Source organism: Argopecten irradians, chromosome 13 (assembly GCF_041381155.1).
Source record: "Argopecten irradians isolate NY chromosome 13, Ai_NY, whole genome shotgun sequence".
Taxonomy (NCBI): domain Eukaryota; kingdom Metazoa; phylum Mollusca; class Bivalvia; order Pectinida; family Pectinidae; genus Argopecten; species Argopecten irradians.
The window spans coordinates 21414990-21428120 of record NC_091146.1 but is presented as its reverse complement, the minus strand read 5'-3'; the positions used below and the strand labels follow the sequence as shown (position 1 = coordinate 21428120).

Sequence of the window (13131 nt, the reverse complement as noted above, 5' to 3'; positions counted from 1 at the left end):
GATCAACAAGATCAACCGGATTAAAATAAATGTTATTATTTCAAGAGCAACGCAACAATACCGAAACATGTACCTCAGGAGATTTAAACTGGTCAGTTAATGAAACCAGAATTGGGAAAGAACAGTGGTTGTGTGCTCTGAGCAAGGAAGGTAAGCCAGTAGGCCGATAACCATGGTGACCACCGGACATGTAGGTCCCTGCCGTATTTTCCTCGCCTTTTGAAGGGAGGCAAAAATGTTTCCTTTTGAGAAAAGGACAAATAATAAAAATAAAATAATTATTTTCAAGGTAGTCGCTCTTCTAATTCAATTCCCGCTAACCCCGGAAATGATGTTGCTGATGCGAGAAAAGTGGGTGGCGGGGTGGTGGTTGTTGGTGCTGATTTAATAACAATATTTGGGCCGCCATTTGTATGACGGAATCCGACCTGTACATTACTTCCAGCCTCTATGATAATGGGCGCGTGCCTGCCACTCGATATAACATTACTTCCGTGTACATTTTTGCTTACTTTCGCACTACCAACACCACCACCACCATGTGAATTAACCGGAAGTGACGTAGGTCCTGTAACTACGGAAGGAGACGTGACCCCCATTCCGCCATGACCTCCTCCATTTCCCATTATGTTCTGTACTAGACTGTTTAATAATCTCGCTCCGTCTTTTCCTCTGAAAAGTCCAGTCAGGTCAGGCATCCCTCTACCAGTAGAGCTGGCTCCATTTGTAACACCACTACCACCTCCTACATTGAGTGTTCCGCTTGACATCAAAGCTAGAAGGTTCGGCGAACTCGACGCGACTCCTAATCCGGAAAGGAGCATATCAGCAATATTAAAATTTGGACTTGAGCCAGAGTGACCTGCATTATTTTGTACTATATGTCCTGATGAATGCAAGTCACTGTGTCTTGATAATTGGCCTGTGCCATGATCAACCGTGTTGCCACCATGATTTCCAACTGATTCCACATGCTCTCCATGTCCACTCAATGAACCATCATTTCTTCCAAATGAGCCACCATGCTCATTCAATAAACCGCCATTTCCACCAAAAGATCTATCATGTCCATTCAATGAACCGCCATTGCTACTAAACGAACTACCATGTCCATTCAATGAACCGCCGCCATTTCCACCAAATGAGCTACCATGTCCTCCAAGAGGCCCAATTGTTGTACCAAACGACCCACCGTGTCCACCGTTTCGCATGGGGATGCCATTACCACCAAATGACCCTCCATGCGCTACCATCGATCCACTATGCGCTTTGAATGGACTTCCGTTCCCGCTCAATGAACTCCCATGTCCACCTGAGTTGCCAAAACGTCCTCCAATATTTCCTATCAAAAGAAGAATCAAATATTAGTCTGGTAATTTTGTTATATTATATCTTACTTTAATAGGGATTTAAAATGTTTCATTGAGTAACGTGCAGGGCTAATGTTGTGGCTACCATTGTCAAATGAATCGACTTTAGCAATGCTACATTTTAACAAGATGACTTACCTGAGTGCCTATGGTTGCTCGGGTGTCCGTTTCCTCTACCGAAAGTTGCACCACCTAATCCTTGACTGGAAGACCCAAATCGACCATTTCGTTGTCCTCCAGTCATTGATGTTTGACCAAATGGTCTGCGTTGTCCAGTTTGGAGAACTCGTTGTCTGGTTGATGAAAGAGAGACACCTCTCGGCGGAGATGAATTTTGTACACCTCCACTTCCACGGCTGGATATAGCTGTCTTTTCGTTATTCTGTGTCCCGATCGGAGACATAATGTTAGCAGTTTTAGCGATGATGATGGTTTGCTTCACGTGCCTTGTGTCTGTATTCTGTGTGTTTTTTATAGAAGTTGCAGCGTTGATACCTCCGCGGCGTCTGGATATCAGTCTCATCTGCGAGGCTCGTCTTCGACTTCCGCTCGTTGGCCGTCTGGCCCTCAACGCGGAACGTGCAAGAGGTTTCCTCATGGCTAGCAGTCTACTCCGGCGGGGGTCAAACCTACTGATTCTCTGTAAAATATTGATAAGAAAAACATTCAGTGAAATGAAAATTCGTAAGCAAACGATTTATTACTTTTATGTGTGGCATAAAATATTTCAATTATTTTTCTTTGTCTTCCAAATACCATCGTGAATATAAATATTCGTAGATAGTCGTTTTAACAAAGATTGCAATATTACAAATGTTTAAAAACAAGTTTGCTCTATGGGTAACACGAAAGAATGAATTGCTTTGTTTTCGCGGGGAAAAATACATTTTTGTTTGGGGTATTTTGTCTGGTGTTTGTTTGTTTGTTTTTTTTTTTGTTTTTTTTTATTTGTTGTTTTTTGGTTGTTTGTTCTTTGTTTTCTTGTATTTTTTATATGATTTTTCGTTTTTTGTTTTCATGGTTTTTTTTAGGTTTTTTTTTTGTATGTCGTGTTATTTGTGTTTTAGATTTTTTGTGTTTATTTATCTATTATTATAATTTTTGTCTTTCTGTACCCACGTGTTTTCTTTTTTAAATCAATGAAAGAAATAAAAGAGGTGTAATTATCTTATTGCCGCTATCGCCGACGCTTGATAAAATTGGTATCGTCAAACATAGACAAAATGTCAGAGTGACTGTAATCTAACACACGACAGTCATTATCGAAATATTACCACGACCCCCCACGCTTGGCCGAATTTTCATTGTATTGATATGTTTATTGCTACAGACGTTTGATAGCAAAGTATGGGGCGGAGGACTAGGATTTCTATTGACGAGATATGAACAAAGGGTCGTCAATATACAATCCGAAAGGTATCATCTTATATCTATAAAAGGCATTGTCAACTTGACAAATAACAGTGAAATTAATGTATATGTACTTTGAAATATAATTTATTTTTTAACCTTTTAGACAGATTTTACATAATACCATATAGTAAACTTATCTAATCTATCTTATGAATTGCAATGATATAACAAAATTTATTATTAAACGCGCTGAAAATTATTCGTAAAGCTAACCAAGCTTCTGTGCATCAGTCGGTAACCTGTATCGCCTTGGTGTTGATAGTTGTTACCAGACTTCACAAATCCGTCACACGAGTGAGGTTAATGGTAAAACAACTGGACCATGGTCAGAGGTAGTCAACCGTGTAATGCCAGTCATATGTCATATTGTCACTCGACTCAATCATATTAATATCCCGGTAATAAATATTCTATATCGTTATAGAGAAATTGGAAACATATAATTATGCTGATATCTGCGCTTTAGAATAATTGGTGTCAAAAACGTGATTCCAGGAAATGACGAGAGACATTATAAAATAGTATAGATATAAATTTTGTTTTGCTGAACATGCAATGTGAGGTTTATTTATTATTTATCTATTCATTATTTATTTATGCATTGATTTATCAATTTATCTATTCATTTATCAATTCCCTAATTCAATCAGTAATCCTTTAGTCATATAATACATTCAAAGACAATAAATAAAGACCTATTAATTTCGGTTTGTTTTAATCATTCAACTCCCTACACCAGCAATAACTTAACGCGAATTTCATGCGAATCGTTATATGTGAAATTCACTTGAAATTAACGTAAAATTTTCTTCTTTAACCCGGTTCACGTGAAATTTACACGAATAAATATTGCTTGAGTGTATTTACTTTTGCAGTGAGTTTAGCGACGAAAAAGGTATCTGTGACCAAAACTTTTGCAAATGTAAATAAAAAATCAGATAAATTCCTGACACAGTGATATTTTATACCATGATACACTGTTTTATTATATATTTTTTTTTCATTACACATGAAATGTATGTACAGTAAAATATGCCGCCGCGACCGCTTCTGTGCTTCTGTATATATATAAATATATATATTTATTTTTGTTATTTAAGGGTCCCGCTCCATTTATAACACATTTTGAACTTGCGTGCTAAGACCACTTTGTAAGAATCTCAAATGAATATTTATAATACAACTTGAACTTGCGTGCTAAGACCACTTTGTAAGAATCTCAAATGAATATTTATAATACAACTTGAACTTGCGTGCTAAGACCACTTTGTAAGAATCTCGAATGACAATTTATAATACAACATGAACTTGCGTGCTACGACCACTTTGTAAGAATCTCAAATGAATATTTATAATACAACTTGAAATTGCGTGCTAAAACCACTTTGTAAGAATCTCCAATGATAATTTATAATACAACATGAACTTGCGTGCTAAGACCCCTTTGTAAGAATCTGAAATTACCATTTATAATTCAACTTGAACTTGCGTCCTTAGACCCCTTTGTAAGAATCTCAAATGACCATTTATAATTCAACCTGAACTTGAGTGCTAAGACCCCTTTGTAAGAATCTAAAATGACTATTTATAACTCAACTTGAACTTGCGTGCTCAGACCCCTTTGTAAGAATCTCAAATGGCTATTTATAACTCAACTCGAACTTGCATTCTAAGACCCCTTTGTAAGAATCTCAAATGGCTATTTATAATTCAACTTGAACTTGCGTGCTAAGACCCCTTTGTAAGAATCTCAAATTCCCATTTATAATTCAACTTGAACTTGCGTGCTTAGACCCCATTGTAAGAATCTCAAATGATCATTTATAATTCAACCTGAACTTGCGTGCTAAGACCACTTTGTAAGAAGCTCAAATGATCATTTATAATACAACTTGAACTTGCGTGCTAAGACAACTTTCAATGGGTCCAACAAGACAATTTATAACACGAGTTCACCTGTGTATAAACACCCAGTTGTATATAGAGACTATTTACCCAGTGTTCATTAGGTGTCTGTATAGACAGTGTTGACTAATTCGATTCTTGCTCATAAATGTACATAATATCTTATATTATATAGATACCAACGGGTTGGTATAGGCTAGTAACATATTTTGTTATAGAGTAAATACAGGATTTTCCGCTTGTACAATATTTCGCGTCTTTGGTATATTCAACATATTATCGCATTCATAAATTCGCGCTCGAGGAGTCTTATTAATATAATAATACATATATACTATGATTATATACATTATGTAAACATTTATAGAATAATTCCCCAAAATTTGAATTTATGTTCAAGCTTATCTCAAAATTACGCTAACATTTATGTCTCGAAAAATAGAGTGTTTTACAGTAATAAGACAATAGAAAGAGACACTATTAGTTTTACAGACACTATACAATACTATACAATAAAATACTAGATTTTTTTTCAATAGGAAATAAAACAATACGAGTGTGACGAGAAGATCATCATGTTCATTGACTTCATGAGTATATTACGATACAGAAAGCACCATGGTCCATTTGCGGTTGTGTAAAGGTGCATGGTTATGAGTACAGATGAGTGTGTCAGCTTTTTTATTGTTAGATATGCTGGTCGTAGGTGTCAGATAACGTATCACCTCTACCGGCTGCACGTGTGAGTAATCAATGGTCAGCCCTCCTCTGCCCTTGTGGTTTCGGCCAAGAGCTGACTAACAGCATTGCTATCCTTGACCGTGCACTACTGACAAAATGCTATTACCTCATTCATCCCTAAATGTTCATAATGGACTACGCGAATCTTTCATTTAGAACAGCCTATATGTGTCTTCAGGGGTTATAGAGTTAACGCTATGTATTAAAATGACACACATCAAAGGCCACTGCGTTTCCGAAACCAACAAAAATAGATTTAATTATAAAGAGCTAAGAGATGAAGTTAGAACACATAGGAAAATACTTTATATGGGCTTTACTTGTTATTCAAACATTTTGATAATAAGATCTGACATGTTACTGCATTTCCGAGACAAAACCTTAACGTTCATTTATAACAAATATAACTTATAAATGTTTTATCTAAGATATGGTATAAAGAAAAACATAAGAAATTACGTTATACATATAGGCTTTGCCTGTTATTCAATCTTTTTGGTTATACTATCCTAAAGGGCACTGAATTTCCATTAAAAAAAATATGTTCGTTATTAACAGTTGAACGTAAACGTCTTTAACGAAGGTGTGAAAGGCAATAATATATATATACAGGCTTTCTTTTAGTCGTGTGGACTAGAAGATTTAAAAGGCCACGGTATATCTCTACACATACAGCTCATTGCTACGTAAACGTCACAAAAAAACGGCATGTAAAAAGTAACAACACACAGGGAAAGATTGTATATAGGTTTTGCCTGTGATACAATCCCAATTTGATAGTGGTTTTGATTTGGTCAATAAAATTGGTTGAAATCAAGTTAAAAGATAAAACAAACGCACTATTTCTGTTGTAAATATATGCTAATTTCACTGCTATTTTGATACTGTGTTCGCTATAATGACAATTTAATTCCTCCTGTTGTAAGTTCAAAGGTCATGATATTTTTATGTTGTATTCACTATATAAATAACATTTCAATAATTTTTATTATTATGTAAACATATAATATAATGGTGATTTAAGTCTTGGTGCCGTACTTATTTTCCAAGTAATGAAATTGTTTTTGCTTCTCCTTTACAAATTCCTAATTCGATGTCGAAAAATAAATATAAATGGTTTAACAATTCCACTTGTTCGTTTATGATGTCAATACATATCTCCATCAATTAATTTTGATAGTCAATAATGAGATATAATGCAAAAGTCATTTGTACATGTTGCCAAAGTAAAGTTTTTGCTTCTGGTCTACAGATTTCCAATACGATTACGTTACATGAATAAAGAAGCATTTATTCTGTTTAATTATAATAGGGTAAACAATTCCATTTGTTCTCTGATGTCATTATATGTATATATACATGATGTATTGGTGTAACAATGATCTTTAAACCGTATCGGTCAGACCTGATGTATACAACGTCTTTGTTGATGCGACAATCAATTAACCTCGATTTAATGTTAATGTGTCTTTTCATTTGACGGACATCTTCTGTTTTACCGCATTTTAGGTCACTGACCTAAGGTACACTCCAGTGTTACCATGACCACTGGTGAGTTAATTACAACAACAATCTGTATCATTAATCAGACAATATAAACTGCTGATTTTTATGTATTTGACATGATCATTAAAATGGACCGTACACATTTACGTCAAAGGTAGACAACCTGCTAATAGGGTTATTTGTCAAACCTTTGATTGATTATAATTAAACATGATAATAATTAAGACAATGTAAATAAATTCTTTTGTTATACAAATTATAGATACAGTTTTTTTTTGTTTATGTGAACAACGTACATTTGTTTACCAATAATGTTGAGTGACAGATTTTCCCTTCATCATTCATATTTTTTCAGTCATATGTTTTATATTAGTTAGGAATATATTTCTTAATGAGTAGGCAACTGTTCTTTGATGACGTCAAACAGTTATAGTCAATGACCGGTAAACAGACTAAAATGACGAATGCTAATAACATTTGTTATTAATACAGTCTTGACAATATCAAGACTTTGATATCAGTGACGATTTTTTTGTAATGCCTAATTTGTGCAACTGATACAGTTCAAAGAATTATTATGATGATAATTCCTCTTTAGCGCATGCAATGCATCATAATTTGATCTTAACGCAAATTCATCTTTCGTTAAATGCTTTGATCCACTTAATTTTTCCGGGATACAAATGCTAGCGTAATGTATAAAAAGAGATTAAACGCAAATTCAAATGTTTCGACAATAATTGTATATACGAATTCACAATCATGTATATATGTATATTTTTGCCATTTTCTGTTCTTTGTTATATAATAAATCAAAATTCTGTAGGGGAGGGCTTCATATAAGTATGAAAACTTGGGTCGAATCCCATTTTAAATAAAATTACGCAATGAAATAGGCTTGAATCAATACGTTCAAAATAACGTAGGCGCGAAATAATATACTTGCAAAAAATTGTTGTTTGCCGTACACAGCTTTTGATGGTTCAAACTACACAAAATAGTATCTAATCTTGTTACTATATTTCTTTATTTTTTATGTTAAACGCATGAATTTATTTTCCCAGTGTTTCGAATTTTTCTATAATCTGCGGTACATAGGGGCGTCTTAAAAATGGGTTAACTTATTTTAATTATTTGAATATTTATAATGAAATATGTATTTCTTTCTCAGCATTATATATATTCCACAATTAATGCAAACTTATGGATTTCTAGTCAGATAATTTAATTTGATTTGCTTGAATATTTACTAAAAAAAACACATCATGTTGCCGTTTGTGACGTCGCTTCGGATGAACCGATACAACGTTGTCATTATTTCATAAAATGATTATCCATAGTAGATTGAATTATAAAATTAATTTTAGTTAAAATGTCTGTAGAGAAATCAAATCAATCTGAACAGCCGAAATAACTAATTTTTGTATGTTCGCGAGATCCGATGTTTAAGGAAATTCCTACAATATCCCAGAAACAGAGTTAGAGGCAAGGCCCAGACGGACGGGTGTCACCATGGGCCGAAAAGTACACATTGAATCACACAGATGAATCATGTTGCAAATACTGCAGGGCGGTACTTAGTCTGCACATAAAGTAGGCATCACAGTGTTTTATAGTCACACCTGGTCCACGACCGTGACCTTCTGCAGATCTCACCAATATGACATGTAGGTCGGAGGTCTGGCCACAGCCAATCAAATAATGACGAAACATTTATAACCTCATTTATAGTTGGCGATTTGAAAATTAAGTTAGCTTTGACGTAAGGCTGTTACATAATATTGGGGATAAGTTATTCACACAACTAATCAATCATTTCGTTCACTTCAATCTGCTACATTTCGTGAAAGAGTTATTTTTGTGTTAATTCTCAAGAAGGATGTGTCTTAAATGAAAAAAAAAACTATAATTATGAGTATAATTACGAATATAACGTTTACGTCCGAATTTACTGTGTTTCTATTAATTCTTCCAGACAGATACTTTTTCAATGGACATATTAGCGGAAGTTAAATTTCGCCGTTAGCCGATATCGATAGTTCGAGAATTGAGATGATGCAATTGTTGTTAGGTATATTTGATGAATGGCTGTCAGTGAAAACGCGCATATTGCGTAAATAAACCATCCACAGATCGCTTTACAGTATATAATAATAATACACAGAAGTACAAAACGTCGGGATCAGCTAACATTAAAAAGTGTATATGTTATGGAGATAAGCCGAAAACTGCACAATATGTGGGGAGATAACTGTATCAAGGCCCGTCAGAGTAGATATCTGTTCTGTCTCCCACATATTGCACAGTTTGAGGCTTATCTCTAACTTAAAACATAGCAAGTCTTTGTGTTAATAAAGTTCACTTTTATTTCTAATATAGGCCATTTTTTGTCTATGAGCTCAGGTAACCCTACCAATGTGCATTCAACCATGACAAATCCGATATAGACAATGGCAACATAGAATTATATTTGCCTCTGTTATATGTGATGAATAGCATTCAGGAACGGAATGCATAAAGCATGGTTTTGGGTTGGACAACTATCTGTAAATTCATTTACACCATGTCTGCCAACAGTGATGGAGGGATATTACTTTCTCAATTTAAGCGATATGTTAAGGTTGCTTTAGTGACTTTTATTGCTAAAAGGACATTGACATTTCTTCTATTGTCTGATGTGCTAAAGAAATGAAAAATGAAACTAGATTTGCAATTTTAGGCGTTTGTTTGACAGCGTCTTGCTAAAATGATCGCATATAACAGTGATTTTCAGGCCAGTTCAAAACAGTCAATGCCCCCAGAACTTTCGTTGAATTCAGAGGATTTAAAATCTCGACCTCTTTAGGGACAATTTCGGATTTATTTATACCATGTTCAATTTCATTCAGCAAGCCAATGGGGTGTAGGTGAAATTCTGAAATATTGTTGAAACAACACCACCAAAATAAGTGTAAAACTACAGTGTAGATGATTTGGAAATTTAAGATCAAAAGTGGTGTACAAAAACAACAAGGTTTTAGAAAGCGGAAATTGGATTTAATGCTGTAGATAAGTATTAAATAGTGAATTCATAATAAGGAGGAAAACTCTATCTGGGATATACAGGATGTATAAACAGAAATTCTGTGGATGTGTTTAATTGCGCATCAATAGAGGATTAAATTATCTTCATATTCATTGTGTGGGATTGTTTTCGCAATTTGGATTAAAAGATAATGGAATATTGCGGAAGGTTGTGTGTTGTGTGGTAACATAATTATGGGATTATGCCCGGAGACATATACTCACAGGTATTGTGTAACCTCCCATATGCTACCTTTTACTGTCTTATAAGTGACTGTCTTATATTAGAGTCACAGTAAAAGGTAACATATAGGACAGTTACAGGTAATGGTCCGATAATCCTGGAGTTAAAGTACAGAAACAACAATAGATGACATCATAACTATGTTTTAATACTTGTTACATTGAGTGGCCTATTTTGCTGAAGTACACAAACATAATTCATATTTGCATGAAATTTGTAAAATGGATCTAATTCACTAGTCTACATTTCTCATTACTGTTACACCTAAAACTATCTACAAATGTTCTCTTACACAGACGGTAATTAGCCAGAGGTTAAACCTTCACACTGACAGAACATTGACGTTAGTCAGTAAGACAAAGACTAGCAATCAATAGATGGAGTCATGTAGGCGAAACCCAGTAACTGACTTACTAAGATAGCACTTAAATTTCCACACAGAACATGATAATGCGCTTATAATATGTGTGAATTTGAAGGTAATGAAATCAGTGGACAAGTTATATTGCTACACGAAGGTTAGATAACTACTTATTTTGCGGTTTAAAAAGTATTTTATAAATTCTATCTTTGGGCTAAATATCAAAACGGTGACAAATTAGAGGGATAAAATATGCGGTCATATTTCAGATATAATGACAACTGATGTTTTAAAGATATGGTGACAACATACCACCGCATCACCACAAACCAAAGGGTACTACGTTGTAACCCCGCATAACCACACAAAGAAAACCGCATTCATTTGATAATTCATATACTCGATAATCGGCTATAGGACTGCATCAATACAACAACCATACACCGACACAAGTACAAGGGTATTTACAGAGATAATTGGAATGTACGCTCCACTCAAAAATATACAAAAATAACAGTATTCTGGGGCTTTAGCTCATGAGATACGAGCTACCCTCCTTAAAAATGACATGCTTAGCATATTTCAAGCTGAACGACTGATCTGAGTAGTCTCAATTATATGTTATTACCACACTATAGATGAAGGGAATAAGTTCAACTACAACAAGGAGAATCAACATGTGCATACGACATTCTCCCAAAACAATACAATCAAAACATGCAACATATCGCATGAATATGTTGTCGTTATTAAACGTCGACTGTTAAAAATACATTAAACATAACGATGTCAACTGTTTTATAAGACATTAATCACAATTCACAAACAGAAACAACAACAAAACCACAGGAGATATAACCACAGCGTTAAATTCTATAACGGCCACAGACGCCGCAAAGAAAAAAAAAATGAAAAAAACTTCTATGCGAACTCAGGTAGATATTGAAACAGTGTTAATCGTAGACATAGCAAATACGATAACGACCTTGAGTGGAGTTTATCATTACGATCGTTCCTCTCTATTGACATCGTTCGTTCCACTAAATCAGCCGTATAACATAACACGACAGGTGAACAGACATGTCATACTTATTGTATTTGACAGATACACAAAACTGATTAGGTGTTCTGAAGGATGAAGGTATTTATGACGATGTTGAAACATAAAACATTACTGATGGCAATGTTTGAAATATACACCTACATATCAGTATGACACTTGCAAAAAAATGACAATACTTTGAAAATAGACAATGCAACTGATGGCTCATTTCACACAAAATCCATTAGAAAAGATGCTTGTTGAAATTGATAAAAAAATCCAGACAAATTATGATATCATTGACTGAGTAAAACATCACCGATAACGCTGTAAGAATGATATACACGATTATGACAGTTTTGATAGATAAACACAAAAGAAATGACATTTGCCAAAAAAGTGACATACTTTGAAAATAGACAATACAACTGATGGCTCATTAAACAAAAAAAATCATGAGGAAAGATGCATTGTTGATATTGGTAAAAAAAATCAGACAAATTATCATAGCATTGACAGAGTAAGCTAATAACTTTCACTTCAACATGACAGTCATTATACTATTTTCGTCGTGAATAAAAACTTCTCTTTGATGGATAAAACATTTAGGTGTCCTAAAATTGTTTTGTTTTTATTTCTAAAAAAATCGCTTCGATGAATCTACCCATGAAAAGCGTTCTCGTTTTCCTATCAATTCTACAGCTCGTGTGGCTTAAACGTGTTACCTTAGAAATTACGTGATGATTGTAACAGACATGCGAGAAATAGAAAAAAAAATCAGAAGGTTAATTGACTTAAAATGATCATTGACTAGTACTTTTATCAGCAAACTATCGTTTTTAAGTAAATTTAGATAATAATATAACTACTTGCGAACCATAACAGTATAATGTTGAATGTTATTTCTTTATCATAAAAACTAATAGTCCTTTTACCTGACACATTTAACGTTGTAACAAGAAATCTCGAAACATCAATATCTTTTTGTTGTTCAGTTTTTTCATTCTATTTTAAGGTATTGAAATAATTCTCTCTATCTAAATTTGTCTGCAAAACCTTTAAATTATTTGTTTAAAAAACCAACGCGATCGTATATAATTATTCATATGTTGTTATTTGCGTCCTTTTCTTTTAATTCTCTTAATTAAGAAAATGCAATCTTTTTGAAATTTAGAGATATAATGAATAAAAAAGAAATTGACTTACCGTGTTCCCTAATGCGTCCGAGTAATTACACAAGGCACAAAAAACACCGAAAAACAAAAATATTGGGAGTATAAGATTCATCCTGGTAAAGATGGCTAAACGCTGTCTCCGACACTTGAAGCCTAACTGCTTATAGAACGCTCGACTTCCAATCTTTTATTCAATGATCCGGATCCGCTGTCCACTCCACCAATACAATCATCCTTAGAATCACATGCATATTCATATCGCTTACCGGAAGTGTAGATCTGACCGATTATAAACTGCGCATGCTCCCATT

General features: G+C 34.2%; 2 protein-coding genes across 2 annotated transcripts in view; one reads left to right on the top strand and one right to left on the bottom strand.

Moving 5' to 3' along the window:
- Window positions 1-13131, top strand: part of LOC138305885 (mucin-2-like) — a 403923-nt gene that overhangs the window by 294361 nt on the left and 96431 nt on the right. The gene's annotated exons all lie outside the window — the stretch shown is intronic.
- LOC138306218 (uncharacterized transmembrane protein DDB_G0289901-like) lies at window positions 285-13092 on the bottom strand. The gene is made up of 3 exons (XM_069246620.1): window positions 12852-13092; window positions 1509-2010; window positions 285-1342 (listed from the first exon to the last, which is right to left on the bottom strand). Exons 1-3 carry the CDS (start codon window positions 12930-12932, stop codon window positions 285-287), a joined length of 1641 nt encoding a protein of 546 aa, XP_069102721.1. The 5' UTR covers window positions 12933-13092.